This window comes from Odontomachus brunneus, unplaced genomic scaffold (assembly GCF_010583005.1).
Source record: "Odontomachus brunneus isolate Ranch 3 - 2012 unplaced genomic scaffold, Obru_v1 Obru_scaffold_128, whole genome shotgun sequence".
In the NCBI taxonomy this organism is placed as follows: domain Eukaryota; kingdom Metazoa; phylum Arthropoda; class Insecta; order Hymenoptera; family Formicidae; genus Odontomachus; species Odontomachus brunneus.
Window position 1 is genome coordinate 813,464 of NW_022639578.1, and position 18,491 is coordinate 831,954.

The window sequence follows — 18,491 nt, forward strand, 5'->3', positions numbered from 1 at the left end:
CTCTCTCTCTCTCTCTCTCTCTCTCTCTCTCTCTCTCTCTCTCTCTCTCTCTCTCAAACTCCAATCTCTCCGTTCGAGGTCGAGATAATTGATAGTTAGCTCGAGCCGCGTACTGTTAGGCGTACTTATCAGGCTTGGCCGATCTTCGCGCAATTTAAATTCACGGCGGCGCGACGGCGGCGGCGTTCATTTCGGCAGCGACGCCTTCGATCCGACGACGGATAAATCACCGTAATGGCCAGTTCATAGCGGTGGACACGGGACAAGACGCGGCCAGCGAAATCCACGCGCGTGTATATTCATGCCCGCGTGTATGCACGCACTCACGCGTGTACACGCGCGCGCGCGCGCGCGCGCACACGTCGCTTGGAAATTACCGATCCGATATGCAAATAGCCGCGGTGACCACTAATGCGCGGTTAACGGTAACGTTATTAACGGATCGTTACACGGTGTCCCGGAGAATGCTGGTGCGTATGCCGGTATATGCGTGCGCGTGCGTTACACACGGGGAATACGACACGCGTGTACGGCACCGGCGGGGCGAGATTCTCGAGAAATCACGACGGAGAAGCCGTGGGATATCAGCGCAGCGATGAAGAAAACGAGGTCGGCCGGCCCAGAGCTCGACACGTCCGCGAAATATCGGCGCTGAAGGGCGATTAATAAATCGATGGTAATGAGCAATTAAACGGTGCGCTAGGAAGCAATTTGTTATTCGCACGCGACGCAACGAACCGAACATGATGCCGGAGGACGGCGCTGTAGTCGCCCAATAATACATGTTGCAATTGACACAACGCGATTGCGATCGCGATGAAAAAACACGGCGCATTCGCGGAAATGAGCGAGGAGTATCGGCAGGAAGTGTTTATCGGGGGTCGCGCTGAGACACGAGAATGTGAATGAATTGGAGAGCGTGGCGAAACGCTGCCGATGCATGCTCCACGATAGTGGACGAGCGAAAGGCCACGCGACATTAACCCCCTGTTTACGGTGACGTATTTTAGTTTTATTATTGGAAATAAGAGCGTGCGTTCTTGTGCTGGGACGGGTGTACTTGCTGTGACTTCGAATTCGATTTGTCGCGCTGCCGCACACAACGCGCGATTAATGATGCGCGGAATGATACGCCCGATTCGCCTGGTCAGGATTGAAGCACCGGGAAATGGAAAGTTATATATTTGCGAATAAATGTAATAAACTTTACAGACAATTACGTTTTAATGCTAATTTAACGCTTGTCCAAGCGTGACCCGGAGAGCCCGAAGCTACTTGTATGTTAAATAAAATTCTCAGTTAAGTATGAAATATACTTAATATTAAATAAAATGTATTTTTATCATATCTGAAATTTAATAACTATGTTTGCTTAAGATTATTTTTTCATAGAAAATAAAAAAACTTAAAATACTTTCAAGAAATATTTTTGTTTTCATTGCTTTGCCCGAATTGCGTCATAAATATAGCTTGCCTGGGTGAGAGTTAATCTTCTGCTAGTCACGAGTCTTTGTCAAACAAAAATGGAAATTTTATTAAGCGTTTTATTACTTAAAAGAAAAATATAACGTTTTTTTTAAAGAAATAACAGTTATACACGGGGAGTTTTCCTTTAATATACATTTTGTTCAATTTTGCTACATTTTTAGTAATGCAAAAATAAGTGAGATTTAAGTTCTTGCTGAAAAACTTAGTAGATTGCGTTAAAAACAGAGAATTTTTTTAACATTTCTCAGTTCCTAATGTAAATATAAGTAGAAAATCAAGTTCAGCAACTCTCAGGTACCCGCAACTACCTGGGAGGTTAAGTCAAGAGGAACGCATACAACAGCGACGAAGTACCAATGAAAGCTGCTCCTCGAACGTGTTATCTTCCTTTATCAGCATGCTGAGTCGTCACAAGTATCGAAGCTTGTGTTTAATTTAGATATCTGTACATACATAAACTGTGCTATTTGCTCGAAACTTCCACGAGCTTCAATTGCACCATACATGATTCAGCGACCATGATTCAGATTCAAGAAGCTGACCAATTAACAAGTAAGCCAACTATAACTAACTGCCTACGACGATCAGCGAGAGTTCCAAGAAGGATCGCTTTAAGGAAACCGACGAAAGTCGCGCAAGATACAAGTATGTCGCGCCGTATGATTCAGATAAAATCCCTGAAATCAATGCGCAAGACACATTGCAAAAAATAGAGAACGAACGCGCATTCTTCCAGGATGACATCGCGAAGGTCTTTGGGAAAAATTGCGGACAATACGAGAAAGAGAGGCGAACGCCGAGCTCGTTAACCCGAAGTGATTCAAGTGGCATTCCAAAAATTGAAAGTGACGATTGCTTTCGGGCCAGGCAAGCGTGAAAAGAGGAAACAAGCGGTTCCTTGGACTTGTGAATCAGCTCGAGTGAAATTTTCTCGCGCAAAGACAAAGCCGGAATATCCGGTACGTTGATATCCATGGTTCAAATTAAAGACCAGTCAAGTATTACGTATAATATGAACACAGTTTTTCGGTTTATCCAGTTTAAACTACAATTCAAGTCAAGTACCATGAATATGGTAAATTTTGTCGACTTCTTCAATTTAAAGCACAATTTTGAAACTTTAGATCATCGAGCTCGAGTCCTTATCAGTTATTTAATCAGACGTCCCGAGAAATCCCGAGGCGAAATTTTCGCCCTACTTTCCACCTGAACTTCCCGACATTTGTATATTCTGAAGGGTCAGTGTGTGTTAGAAACTGAAGTTCTACTTAGTGCCTCTAAATGGCAGAAAACATACAAAATGTCATTTGCAGGTTCTAAAGGGAACCTCTCGGCGAAGTTAGTGGGTCAAATAGAATCGAAAGAGCCTAATATAGGCTTCAGAGTATCAAAGTAGCCGTTAAGTGGAACACTGAGGTCGAAAGCAGGATCAAAGTTTCTACTCAGACTAGAAATGCTCAGCCATTTCTGGTCTCGCTCTCCTTTTTAAATATTCCACGCCACGCGCGTCTCCGATCACGGTGCTTTCAAGCTCGGCCGTTGCCAGCTCCTTCAATCCCCTCTGAGTGTCATCCCGGACGAACGGTCGAATTCTTGAATTACATCGTAACATATATAGCAACGCGCGGATGAGGAGAGACCGAGGTTAGACTCCGTCTTTCCCCGTTCTTTCGATCCCAGCGACTGAGCTTTGTACGTTTCTTTTCTTTCCGTCCTCTTTTTTTCCTTCGTCCTCCACTTCGTCCGCCTCACTCTCACGTCGGTGGCACTTCACGAGAGAACGAAGGAGAGGAGAACGCGAGAGCGAGAGGAAGCACGCGGAGAAATTTATTACGGCGCGCGGCGCGGTGGCCGATCTTATTTTAAGACTCGCCGCGGCTCATGTCTCGCTCATGGTGCGCGTGTACGCGTTGGTACTTATGGCGACGATCCGGTAGATGGACGGCGTTATGGTCGACAGATGTACTACGTCCGCCTAAATTCGATGAGGGGCCGCCCTCGATCGGCAGCACAAAACCCGTCGCCGTCTGCGAGATAATTGGCCGCGTGGGTATGTCTTCTTGCACAAGACCCGGCTTGTGCGACGCGGACTGCAGGTGTTGCGATTATGTGCGCAGGATCTGTCGGGAACTGATGTCCCTTTATCACGCATTGTACCTTCCGACCTCGGTCTCTCCCTGCCCGTCTGTGCTTGTCTGATATTTTTATCTGAGGTGGAGCACATGAAACGAGAATTTTGTGGGAATTTGATGAAACTTTTGCGAAATATCATCTAACTGCTTGTGCAAAAAAGATTGACCATCCGAGATGATTGCAATTAAAGTTGACACTTTTTATACGTGTTTCTTGAGGCTAGCATGCTATTTTTAACATCTTTTAAATTACATGTGAGATTTTCATGAACAATTACTACTGTGATATCAGAGATTAATGTGCAGATATTATACATAAATATCGGAATTATCGACTATTTTGTTTTCGAAATACAGCGGTCGAGTGTTCATAATTTACAGTACAATACTCGAGATACATATACACGTGCACACACATATTTAAATACTTATACACCTCCTTTTATTATCTGTTCATCTCTGTTAGATAAATTGATACATAAATATATATATAAAGTATTCAGAGGAAAATGCAAAATAATAATTCGTCGTATTTGTAATATTGTACATATATTTATCTCAGTTTCGCTTTAAATTTAAATTATTTGTGCAGAATATTACAAAATATGTACGAAAAAATTATCATCTCTTGTTCCATGCGTGTAAGTGCATTAATAAAACAAAATTCTTTTCGCGCCGGTTTATTTATTCAATCTTTATCCTTATTTATGCATCAGTTTATCAAACAGAGATTTAAAGATATAAATAAAAAAAGATATATAAATATTACAATACGTGTATATGTATTTCGCGAATATTACTATAAATTAAACTCTTCACCGCTGCATTTCGAAAACAAAATGGTCAATAATTATGAAATTTGTGAAATGTCTGTATATTAGTCTTTCCGTAATTTTGGTGAATAGTAAATTTATAAGTGGTCTGTTTGATGTGCCACACTGGAAACACGGTACCTAGCGATTATCCTAATCCGTCGAGAGTTAGCTTTACCGTTTCATGGATATGTACCGTCTTCATTCTTAATCGAAATGAAGACGGTACATATCCATGAAGTGATGAATATCTTTCAGCGAGGTACAGTGGGATAAATGAAATGGTCTTTGCGAAGAGTGGCCTACATCCGCGAGCGTAACATCGAATAAAGTTGGAGAGTACCGAGAATAAATTATTCCACAGTTGCCGCCGGCAGATAAATGTACATTTCGATTCAACGCTTTGGAGAGAAAACGCCACCCACCCTTTGCATCCCCCTGAAAGCACGTGTGCGATACGTTGCAAGGAAGTGGGCGCACGTAAATAATATGACGTGTGAGCGCGTTTGCAGTGCTTCGGCAGCGACTTAATTACGTTTTTTTTATGGCTTGGGAGTAATTAATTTATGGCTGCAGCAGCGGGCTACGCGTGATATTTCCACGTGACGCTCAGACGCTCAAGCCGGCCCCCGGAAATTGGCTCGAAATAAAACGCGGGAGATAAATTGTTGTGTAATTTGCGAGGGACGCGATTAGTTCGTAAAGCCTCAATTATTTGATACATAACGTAACGATCGCTGTTACGTTATTGCACACTGACAAGCGCGATTATCGCTTTTGCCGCGTGCTTCTCCGTACGATAATCGCCGATCAAGCAGTTGAATTTTTCGCAATTAATGATGTACGCGCACTTCATTATCTCGCCGTCGACTAAGTCGATTTTCAAGCGGCGTTATTTCGACGACTTGGTATCATTATCGGAAGCGGCGGCGGCGGCGTCGAATGTACATCTCCATTCTGTTGAAAGTTCGACAGCTGTACAGTAAAAGCTCCATCAGGCGCGCCGGCGAAATTGTCGGGAATTAGTTATTAAACGAACGGGGCGTGTGAAAATACGAGGAAACCCTCTACAAAGGGGGGAGGGGGGAAGCCGTTTCTCAGCCGTGCGCGCGCCAACTGCTCTCGCAGTTGTCGCGGGAATTGCGCTTTCAGTTGTTCTTTCCGCACGCGCTCTCGTCGTTTCCTCGAACGTAATTTATCGATTCGTCAAACAAACGGTCGCGGATCGTTGGATCCGGTATGGAAGGGAGAGAAATACACGCAGCTCGTGTCACGTCTAAGCTGTAGCGTCGCGGCCGAATCCCTGCGGCGCGAGCTGCTCGCAACCGTTATTGCCCGGTCAAATATAGCTCCAGCGCGCCGATACCTACGCCCGACAACGAGTCTTGAAACATTTATCCAGTGCGTTCGAAATAGTCCCGCTCGTCGCGTATTATTCTTGGAATCAGTCGAGCTTGTAGCGTCGAGTGCTACCCAATCAAAGCCCCATTCTTCCGCCTCCGACGCGTCATACCGCTGTTTACGATTACGTGCGTCATACTCGGCCACGCACCCACGCACGTACTCGACCTGCGGCAATCGCGCAACTAGCAACTCTCAGCCCGCGATCATCGCACGAAACGCCGTTCCTCAAACTACATGTTATTTTGAGCGAGCGTAAAGGATGATGCCCGAGGTGTGCCGTTCGCTCCCGCGGACAAGAGAAAGAAGTCGGATCGGAGAGCATTACAGGCGAAGGAGAGAAAGAAGCGAGCTCGTAGGAGATGATCTTCGGCGGTTAGTAGTGTGCAGAAATACACGACGACGAGAGTCACGTTAAATAAATCATGTGTATCACGCAAGCCGAGTCGAACGTTTCGGTTCCGCTTTGGGCCGCTCTTCAGCGAACCACGGTGGCGTGCCAAGCGTAACGGAAACGAAACGCGAAGTGTGTTAACCAGATCGCAAACGCGAGATCACACCACATACGAGCGTAGAGGAAGAGTTCACGGGAGAAGGCATGTTATGTGGTAAACGCAGATTTGTGACTCGCGTTTCAAGCGGAATAAAACGCGACTTCGTCTCGCGGCGTTAGTGAAATCTTCTACTTGTCCGTTACGATCAAGCGAGTACGATGCAACATTGTACAAGAACATACACTTGAAAGCCGTGGGGAACTTTCGCGTGTTTTTGGCTCGCGCAATTATTCCGACGATCGCCATCTGTCGTCGTGGCGGACTGACCGGGGAAAAAAGCGGCTTACTCCTTATTACGATCAATTTCCGAGCTATCGCTGGCACCACTCTCGCGGCAGGTTTTCCCCTCCATTACCGGTGAATTACAGTGTTTATAAGCGCTGTACTTAGCGGCTGAACGAGGCGCGGGAGTGCGAGAGAGCGAGCGAGGCAGAGAAAAGCGAGTAAGAGAAGAAAGAGAACCTCTTCGATGAGTAATGTGCGAGATGACGTAGTCGTTTAAGTCTGCATTAAGCGCCCTCGCGCGCACGTGTAACGGTGACCACGCTTCCACTTCAAGGCGCATGTGCGCTAGATCGTTGCGCTGGAGGGGGCAACGTGCTAGAACGGGTAATTAAAGCGAGGTACGGACTAAAAACGTTATTTGGGGAAGCGCGACGCGCGAGGCGAGCCAAGACGAGACTTTCATTGCCTTTTAAGACGCAGTTGTTCTCGCCGTTCCACGTACAGCCCAATCGTTAGTACATTTTTAGTTAGTAATTAGACTTATAGCTGCCCGCTTAGGGGCTTTCACCTGATGACGAATGCGGCGGAAAGTTTCAACGCACATATTTGTCCACGATTTCTTCTGCGTCACCGGTTATTTCATCAATTTAAAGTCTATTAATCTGTTTACAAGTTTTTTTACGAGCCATTCAAGTATAAATCGACATTAGTGGATCAAATGACCAAAATAATCGAGAAATATATTTATCGCGTTAAAATTTCAACTGTGAAAATCTCTCATTCTCAACATCGCACTCCAAAAAATATAATCTAATTCTTAGTGGAAATCCTCTTATATGTATGGTTCCAAAAGAATTCTTCTAAAATCAAAAGCAAAAAATATTCTAACAAATATGAAAAGAGCACTAGTTGCAAGGTACTATTTCCTGTAATTTCATATAAGCGAAAACTCTTACCGAAAGAGTATTCCTCTTGGAATAAAGTGACTCACAGAATCAGAAACTATAATATCTACTAGATGTTATTCTAACCTTTTTCCTTCTGCATCAAGAGGAATATATTTATTTAAAATAAGATAAAAGTACTAATTCCTGGATACTAATAACACTGGTACTTAACTCTAGACATTTTTATTGTTTTGGTTTTCTGTACAAATATTTAAACTTTCAACGTAGAATACGTATATATTTATTATATTGCTTTTTTATTAGAAAAGAAACTTCTATTAAGAACAAGATTGTATTATAGGTAAAAGATAAAATTTCTTTAACTTTAAGAGTGTTCTGCTTAGAATATTTTCCTTTTGGTTTTGGAAGACTCCTGCTGAGGTGAGTTTCCGTTGGAGACAAAATTGCATTGTTTCTACAAACGCAGAATTTCGCGATTACTATTCCAATTTTTGATAAAAAACGGTGAGAGCTAAGAATAAGCCAAGCTACATAATAGCTTAGCTTATTATTGGATTTCTGCGAATTAGACCTGCATATCTGCGAGGCGATCAAAATCTCGGTGACATTAATGTTAATCCGACGCGTAAAAGCTCCTCTCAAATAGAAATAGACGCTACACGGCTGGCTAGGCGTTAAGGCTCTCGCTACAGCCGCGCCTCACGTCACACGCGTAGCCGGAAACAAACGGGCTCGCGCGAGCGCGTGCGTCGCGTATATTTCCAGTCGTGCACGCACGCCTGTGCGTACATACACGCATCCGCGCGTGCGTGCGGACTCGTAAGCGCGTCGTGACGGCGCGCATCGATGGTAAATTTAAATACGAGCGGTCACGAGGGAGAGAGAGTGAGAGAGAAAAACATAGAGAGACGAAGTGGATGTGTACGCGCGCGCGCGCATTTACTTGCGCTCACTCTCACACAACAGCGCGCGCGCGCACATACGCATTCATACGTGCACATACACGCGTGTGATATCTCAGCTGCCTTATGAACGCCTTTAAATATAGAATATGGAGCACCTTGCCTTCCACACGACGATGGGATTGTGCAAGCGTGATTTTCTCTGCCCTGCACTCGGCATGCGTTGTTTCTAGCATTTCTTCGCGACTCACGCACTCGTTTCTTTGTGTATCCTCCGCCTCACTTCCATTCCGCTTTTATCCCCTCTTCATTTATATTTCTTACGACTTATTTCTAGCAACACTCTTACGTCCCCTCCTCTCGCACCGTTTCCCGACGCGTACGCGCTTTTCCAAGCCTCCGCCTTGTCAACAAAATAACTGCGGGGTGCGAAGAATGTGTGCGGACTGAGACATTGTCGATATTGTCGCAGTAAGGTCATATGTACAAATATATTTCTAATAATTATATATATTTCTTTTTACTACAAAAAATATAATTTCATCTATAGCGGAATTATCTGAATCTTAAAGGATTCTATTCTTATATAAAGTCTCAGAACAACCTTTGAAGATCTCGTGAAGGCACAGTACAAACTGAGATAAACATAAAAGTCCTATATCATTTTATGATATTTACAGTAATTACCGAGATATTAATTAAAGAAGATTTGTGAATGATCACGCGAGATATGGTAGTGATAGCTGTAGTGGTGACATCTGCCATCGTATGCTTGTATATTAGTTTAAACTGAACAAAAAAGTCCTTTACTTTTTTCCTAATAACTTCGTAGATTTTTAATTATTAATTAAAGAAAATGGGCGGATGGTCGCTCGCGATAATATATTAATGTTTTCTAATTAATAATTAAAAATTCCTAAAGTTATTCGGAAAAAGATAGAGGACTTTTTCATCTACACTACAGCTCATCTACCATATCTCGCGTGATAATTCACAAATCTTCTTTAATTAATATCTCGATAATTATTGCTCTTATCGCAAAATGATATAGCACTTTTATGTTCACTTTAATTCATACTATGCCTCCACGAGAACTTCAAAGGTTGTTTTGGAACACCCTATATATAGCCTGTCAAGATTTTGATGCTCTATAGAAAAACATCTGCACGGAAAACGCGCATGTATAAAGGGTTAAAGATGAAAATCATCGTTCACATAAAAGCATCAGACGACTTTATCGTGCCCTTCCGCTGCTCACCATTGTACTCCCGCATTGCCTTTCTTTTCTATCACGCAGCTTTAACGTTCGTACTTTCGTTAATTACTGCTGAAAAAACCGCCAGGGCGAGATAACGGACTTTTGTCCGCGCCTTTATCTCCACGTCTCCGGCGCTCTTATTATTTTCACGCGCGTGCGTCGCGTGGGACGCCGGCGATGTGTGTGCGTGGGTGGGCGAGCGAGCAAGAATCGCGATTAATATAGACGTATACTCATATACACGCGTGTTGTTCGTCGCGCGAGATTTCGTGGATAGGATAACGAACCTTCTCCCAGTTCGGGCAAACGGAGAGACGCGTCAGAAAAATAAAAATAACCAAGTTATATTGAAATAAGTCAAAGTGGCATTTTTACACCAACACGTTTACAAAAAAAAATAAAAAAGAAGAAAAAAGAAAGAAAAGAATTACAATTTTATTTGCCGTATCAGTGAACACCCGAGAAAGTCATGAAGGACTTTTTAACATATACTATAAAATAAATAAAGAATTAGAAAAAGGTAAATCGCCTTCAAAAACCTCATATTGCCTTAAGCAGTATAAAGTAATTTTGAATCAAGATTTCTTTCTAAGTGCCTACAATTCTATGTAGTTATAATTTCAAAAAAATAATGGATTTACTCCATTTTCAGGTCACTTGGACAAAATTGGATTATGACACTAATCTAAGATATAGATAGCATACTAAACAAATTACAAAAAGTTTCCTGTCAATAAGTCTGACGGTTCTCGAATTATAAGGGAACATGCAAACAAAAAAATATACTCGAAAAATATATTCGACGATCCGCAAAAATTGTGACGAATTTTGACGTTATATCGCGTAATTTGAAGGAAGCTTTTATATGTGTATATATAGCCACACGTTAAATCTCCGACGCGGTGGGATATACTTAGCCATTCATTAGCAGGTACGCGGCGCTCCAAGAAGCTGCGAAAACTCGTTAAGCCTGTTTCCATGACACTCCGATATTAATCCGCCGATCAACGTCTAACAAAGCGGAGCACGCCTTTCAGAGGCCGTCACGGCGCTAGATAACTCCGTTAACGTTCCATTAATATCCACGGGCGGCGATGACCGTTCGAAGGAAATGAAATACTTTGTACTGGCGCGTAGAAATTAACATGACTCGCCCGCGTTCCCCTCGACTTTGCAGCAGCGCCGTAAATGTCAGTTGATCTAGTCCACGCTTTAATCATCTGATTTGCTCTCCGCTACTTTTCACTTTACTCCCTCGGCCCGCTGGACCGGCGTAGTTCCGATTTAATTAACAGATTAGACTTTGCGCAATTAGTGTCACTCGCCGAGCGCCGCCGTAACCGTAACAAAGTCAAACTTTTCGACGTGTATCTTTCAGCGCGACATGGCCGCTCTTTTTTAAAGAAATTGACACAATATCGTCGTAATGCCTCTCTTCGTCGGTTACAATATCTGTCAGATGTACCTTGATAGAAATGTACGCAGATTGCGTAGGCATCCACCCAGTTTCTGTATATAATATTAATGCATTCTGACCAATTGCAAAAACATTGCGCAAGAACTGGAACTTTATAGAGTTTCGTTCAGTGGTAAAGTAGTTTACTGCACAATATATAGACCGATTCTTTCCAAGACATAGTATCAGTAATATTAATTCAACTTTATAATGCGCGCGCATTATAATGTTTATCATGAATAAATTTGTACAATATTTATTTATATTGTTAAGAAGTGAGCTTAAAATTGCGCGAATAATGAGTGAATGTGCATGGGGAAGCATGGAGTAAGAAGAAGGAGATTGAAAGAGATAAAGTGTCTGACAATATTACATGCTGTGACAGAAATGATAACCAAGATTGGATTAATCTGATGGTAATGATACAGATGAAGATCGTCGTGATAGCTCAGACTGAACCTGATGAAATGGCACAACTACAAGAATACTGATGCGTTATCGCGCATAATAATGCAGCGATCTCCTTTAATTAATAACTAAAAATCTACGTAGTCATTTGCAAAGTGCTAGAGAACTTTTTTATTTAATTTAATGTAATGCACATAAACACACACAGCGGCAGACGTCGCCGCCATTACAGCTCATCCAGCGTATCGCGCGTGATCATTCACTAATCTTCTTTAATTCATAACTCATAATTTGGTTTGCGAAATGGTGGAGATCTTTTTGTTCAGTTTGATGAATTCTATTCTGGGAGAAAAAATATACAAGAACTAGTACGCTAACAGGCCGGGAAAACCTTGGCCCAGGAAAAATATGAAAGCAATTATTTATTTCATTTGAATAAAACAGTTGATATTTGAGTAAACATGCTGTTAGCGTCCACCAGATAAATATTTACTAATTTTTAGATATTCTTTCTCTCGATGTACCTGCGTGCACGACGGATGTGTGTCAATATTTATGTCAGATATCCTGCATTTCACGGTAAAGCTCGCGTCTCTCTCGCATTTTCTTGCGAGAATTTATCCCCGCACCGACGAATTCATTTTGCGAAAATAAATCGGCGCTGATACGGGCGTCCTGCGTATCGCGCACGATCGATCCCGTGCCGTTGCGATTTATACAGGACGTCGCTTACGCGCGAAACGACGTATCGCGCGGGCATTTGTTATCGTCGAGACTCACGCGTACAACCGCCATTCGTATTTTGGCAAATATCATTGCGGGCTCGGTTCGATAACCGAGCGATTCGTCATCGACTTCTGGCCGATAGTCAAATGAACGAGTTCGTCGTAAATCGACGCGCCGATGCACCACCGGCGCATAAATCATCCGTCGTACAGGTGCGCGCACCTCTATCGGGCGGTTTCGTTATCGTTACGTATCGGTCGCGTCGTGCCGAATCAAATCGGTAAAATATTTTGCGGAAGAATACGGTGGCGCGAGCGAGAGCGAGAGAGAGAGAGAGAGAGAGAGAGAGAGAGAGAGAGAGAGAGAAAGAGCGTGGGCGCTTATCGAGCCACGTTAATTACCAAGCAAACGGCAGACCGATTAACGCAACGCGATAATTAATACGGGAAATAAAATGAAAATGATATAATAAAGTGTCCAGCGTAGCGGTAAATATTCCTGGAAAAATAGCCGCGGGATAACACTCACCCGCCCCCGCTGTAACGATGCACGAGTTGTTATTTGCGATTTCTACCGAGGAGGTTCAGCGCGTTTTTTGCGCAGCAGTCGTCGACGCGATATCTCATGTTTATTAGCATCTGCGGCGAAAAGTACCGTACGAATGTTACTCGATATTTTCTCGTCGACAGTACGAATTATCGTCCGCACCGGATTTCTTCGTTGCGGCGATTTAATTGTCATTCGTAAAAACATTTCGCCGTAATCTTATTTTCATCGTTGCTCACGATACTATGAAATCTCTCTCTCTCTCTCTCTCTCTCTCTCTCTCTCTCGCTCTTTCTCTCTCGCTCGCTCGCTCTCGCTTACGAGCACGCGAGAATGTCTGAGTATAACGCGACTGGCGTCGATTACGCCTGCGATCGAGGCCATATTGACCGTAGCCTTACACGCGGTGCTGTTTATATGCTAACAATAAGTAGGCGATCGTCGAAACCAATACGGAATCCTACGTCATCGCGCAAGTGGGCAAACAAAAAGCGGGTAATACGGTGGAGCGTCTGCTATTAAAGTAGGCATAATGGTAACTGCTGTTGCCGCCTTGTTGTAAGAAGGTTGTTAATACCGGTGAGTTATCTCTTTCTCTCTCTCTCTCTCTCTCTCTCTCTCGCTCGCTCGCTCACTATCTCCGTCCCGCCCTCACTCGTCGTTACAACGTGGCCGGCTGGCCTTAATGTAATTGTGTTCGGCGGTTCAAGCGATATACAGCATAAAATCCTGCGCCATCGTTGTGTGTCCACGTAGCCGCGTGACGTAAGCACGACTCGGCTGGCGTGTAAGCTTTATTAACTCGCCTCAAGTACTGCTCGACACTTAAAATCAATTAGTGGTACGCGTCAATTAGAAAGTCGGTCGCTTCAGCCGACTCCGTTGCTCTTAGTGCGACGGCCGCAGTCGCTCGCACGCGGTACAATTGTCGACGAAGACGACCGAAGAGATCCGGCGTGTTGAACGTCGTGATTTCCAAACGATTGGTGTGCGCGTATCGTATCTGCGCGCGTTTGCGTGCGAATCACGAAATTGATCTGAACGTTCAAAGGATTCCTAGTCTCAAGGAGATGTGTGTAAATTCGAGGATTCAACGGAAGGATCTCTCGTTTTTAACGTCATGATTTAATATTGCGACTTAACACTTCATTACTCGGTTGAAATTTTATTTTCTAATTAATAAAGGCTAACAAGTGACTTTGAAACTTTCTGATTTTTCATTTCCAGCCTTTTGAATTATATTTGTATGGTCGCATTTTCTGAATTTCGATAGTATAACTTTTGTTAATGGACTTTGGGAAGTGTTAGCACGCTTATAACGAGAGTAAATACGTGAAGTTAATGCGACTCTCGCGCTGTTACCAAATTTAAACTTCACTACGATATTGATCGATAATAAATCAATGTTCTAATACACTATCTACTCGTTTTTACGAAGCTATATTAATGCAGTAATAATTAAATTTTCATCTAAATTTAATTAATAACAGGCGTGGCATTTCGCTCATACGAGAGCACTAACGTTCATCAGCCGAACGAGAACAATGGAGGGTTAAGTGATATGGACAAACGAACCTACATCCCCGCGATAATATTTTACGAGGCAATTATTAATTTTCGTTTCGCTTTCATTGAAGTGACAAATTCGATCCATCGATCTGAGATCTTGCGATCCACTCGACGATATTGCGGAAGAAGGTAATCTCACGATATCCTTGTTGACAGAAGGGGTCCACAAAGGACTTCCGGTTCGATTTGCATAATAACATGGCATCCGAGTGGTCGGTCACGGAGATCCACCCTTTTCTCTACGCGGGACATCGTCGATCACTTCGACGTGTCGTCAACTGCATCTCCATGGTATCTTCCCGAGGACCTGCCTCCTCCATGAACTTCCCCCTAATCGATTTCCAACGCCGTCTCCTTGAGGTGGCGCTCTATTTATCGCGCTTCTCTCGCTTCTCAGATTTTCTTCGAGCCGAATCAAAAGGACCATTAGGAGGACAAGATTTACTTTGCTTCCGCCATGCTATGTCGTGTGAGAAATCGCGTGATGAAAAGGAAGGTGACGCGGGATTTCTTTTTGCATTCCGTTCCACGATTACGGGAATTAATATAACGGAAAAATTTTTCTCGACAGAAATCTACATTTAGTTCGCGTTACACGAACAAAATAGTTCTTAGATTACATTTTATAACTAGTCGAATTATTCGTATCTTTTGTGGTCACATTCATGTGTGTGTGTGTGTGTTAATGTGAGTGAGCAGGTTAATGTGTGTTAGTATGCGTTAATGTATGGATGTAAAATGACAATGTATAACCAATTGATTATTATCTTGAAAATTTTATTAGCGATATAAATGTATATAGAACATAGAATAGAAGTGGTTTCCGTTCAATTAGTATGGTGTGTGGTAGAATGTGGGAGAACCGAGATTGCAATCACTCACGCTGATCTTTACGACAATCTGTAACGTATGAGATTTATGAGGCAAGAACCGGTCTGCTGGTAGCTCTGCGCATTTGTTCAAATCAATTAAAGTATATAATTACTCGCGGGGTTATTATTATAATCTGCGATTGCGGTAACGGATTGCGGAGCAAGATCCTCGCGTTACTTTCATCCACCTGCGCGCTGCTCACGACGTTTGACGGAAACGTCGGGTTCAACGCGCGCGCGAAGTCTAGTTTCAATCGTGGGACGCGAACCCGGCGAAATACAGAATACAGAATACAGTGTAGGGCGTAAAATTGCTTTAATTGATAATTTCATGCGTTTTAGCGATCCAATTCAGATTCACATTGCCGCCCGGCGATGTTGAATTATGAATGCATTACGTAAAATTCATTATTTACCGTAGTCGCTAAATGCGTTAACACAGCAACTTTAAAATTAATATCTTTTCAAATTGAAAATTTTCGGCAGTAATATGACGCGCAACGCAAGGTTACGAGACAGCTGCAGTGTATTTTACCTCCACGCTCTTTCCGGCCGAGATACCGGGGACGCAGGAAACCGCGACTTGCGAATTCTTTGTGGTGTATGTCGCGTATCTATCTTTTATCTACCCTACCTCGTCAAAAAATGCCTTCCTTTCCTCTCGTTTTCTTTTGTTCCCTCTCGGCGATTTGCATCTAACTTACTCACCCAAGCGATATAAGACTCTACCGACCCTCGTTAAAGCCCGTGACATCGGAAAAGCGTCCCCTATCATTTGCTCACGTGAACTACACGGATCTGCCAAATGCTCACACAAAAGATGCCGACGTCTCGACTTTTATGGAATATCTTGATCTTGATTATAAAGTGGAAAATGTTAAAGCCATAATACGTGTTTTAAAAAATATTGCTTTTCGAGAAAGAGAAAACGGCTTTTTTCTCGCGTGAGCACGTACATTTAAACAAACAATAATGGCTAGTCAAAGTGAAAAATATATTGATGAACACATTGCTTGGATTTAAACACGTTAATTCCAGCAGTAATCAGCAATAATCTCGATTTTGCAACAGAGACTTACAGAAAAAAACCGATAAATGACAAAGCTATAAGATTCATTTTGATATTATCATATTACTCTACAAGTTAAAAATATATTAATCGAAATATTTGTATGTTGTCGTAAAAATACAATTCAATAAAATGTTCAAACGTCATCGTTTATTTTCTAAAAATGTGCAATGCGTTTGCATAAATCTATAGAAATAATTTAACCATTCTATTTTGGCAGAATGTTTGCTAATTTGCGTATGTTACTTATGTGACAGATCTTATTATAGAATGTTGAAGCGTAAATGAAACACCAGCGTCACTGACTACCCCATTAACTATCTAAGATTAGCGGCTGGTCTGGAGATAGAAATTATTACTGGAGCGGCTAAACTTAATGATATACTCCTCTAAATTCGAACCGGTATGACGCGTACGTCGTCATGTCACATTGAAATTTGATACATATATTGTATCGGCAGACGTTATCGAGCGCAGTCGGAAATTTAAGAAATAATAAAGTGACATAAAGTAAATAGACATAAAGATATATATTAATAAAATTAAACGATTCTATACAATGTTCTGTAGCAATAGAAAATTATCTTTTGAGGAAGCTGCTGCGTTAAAATCATAAAAAAATGTAAGATGAAATTTACATTTAGAGGAATAATTTATGGCGCAAATGTTCTTGGGAAAGAGAGATATCAGTTTCCGTAAGTAAAAAATGTAAATATGTACTGCGGTTTGCGATTATCAGTTTGATTTCGTGTTACGCCACCACAGTATTACTGCACACATTGTGTCATGTACGACCCTGGCTCGACTTTCCTACTTTACAATCGAGTTACATATCGTTCATGCATGCAGTGGTCGATCAAATTATAGCTCTCGCATTGTCATTTGATTTGAAATTATTATCGCAAAACTTCTAGCAGTTCTCGCAAATTTGTGTTAAGCACGCATTGCCCATATTTGAAGAATAATGAAACAGTTTTGACAAAATTAGAGATTAATCTATATTGCGTTAATCATAAACAATTTGTATAACAATTGTTAAACAATATTTTATTATTGAATTGTATCATATTCTATTTTCAGTGAATTTTTATAGAAATGCATAATGTGTGTGTGTGTGTGTGTGTATATTCAGTATTTTTATATTGAAGATATTGGCGTATCTCTAATTTTCAATGACTATATAGGCAACACATTTTCAAAGCTAAGTGACCGACAGTTGGGATGACAGTTGGGAATGAAACAAATATTCTATCTTTACAATTTCCAAATGCATATCTCGTAGCTGACGCTCACTCGCGGGATTAATTGAATTTGCATTGAAAGATGTCGTATGTTCGCGATTTTGTTTCTAGTGGACAAATTTGATCCATATCATTAAAAAATGAAAAGCACACTGACCTTGAGCAATTTCCGGAAGTACGGGCTGCATGCCGAGAGAACGACCTTGTGCGCGGTGAAGGTATTACCGTCGCAGGCAAGCGTGACATCGATGAAGTCTTCCTCGTCCCTCAGATTCCGGAATGTGCTCAGAATACTCGAATGGAAGTCGTTCCACCTGAGTGAGTACTGCTGCTCGCCGCTCGACGATGAAGAGGCCGCCATGGCGTCCGTCCCCTCGGGACCCACGGCCGAGGGCACCAGAGGTGCTATCGTGCTCACTCTGGCACTCCACGAGAACACCCTCTCACTTCACTTCGTCTCCTCACCCTTTCACTCGGTTTCACGTTCCGCTCCTCGAAGACTCCGAACGCAACCTTGGATTCGTGCGCGACGAGCGGTCAAATGTCAAAACGTTAGGCTTTTAGTGGGCGAACTCGATAATAACACCCGACGCGCGCTTCAAACTGGGCTCCTCGGTGCGATGTTGCTGAAGATGCGGCGATGTGAACGGCCGATTGGCCGATTATTTGTTCTACACGCCGTTATCTTTGTACTCGGGAAATTTATCGATGTTCTCTCGATATCCAAGACAAACTGATTTTTTTTAGATTGACGGTAGCTGCTAAACGGATTATCCGAAGTGATTGGCAAAATGAAAGTCCCTTGTCAGATGTAAGGGATCACTGCGTTGGTACACTACGTCGGTCGATTCCATAGTAATTATGTCATGACAGGAAGGTACTTAAATGCGGGATACCTGAAAACGTTGAACCCCCCCCCCCCAA

General features: G+C 42.6%; 1 protein-coding gene across 5 annotated transcripts in view; it reads right to left on the reverse strand.

Moving 5' to 3' along the window:
- LOC116849934 (protein abrupt) overlaps positions 1–18,485 on the reverse strand; it is an 80,439-nt gene extending 61,954 nt beyond the window's left edge. For all 5 annotated transcript variants that reach the window (XR_004379215.1, XM_032827607.1, XM_032827610.1 and 2 more), the window contains exon 1: positions 17,725–18,485. Coding sequence is in view for 4 of the 5 variants with exons in the window: in XM_032827607.1 (XP_032683498.1) it covers positions 17,725–17,928 (204 nt within the window). In the remaining variant the exon portion in view is untranslated. The remainder of the gene's footprint in view (positions 1–17,724) is intronic.
- Between the last annotated feature and the right edge of the window lie 6 nt (positions 18,486–18,491).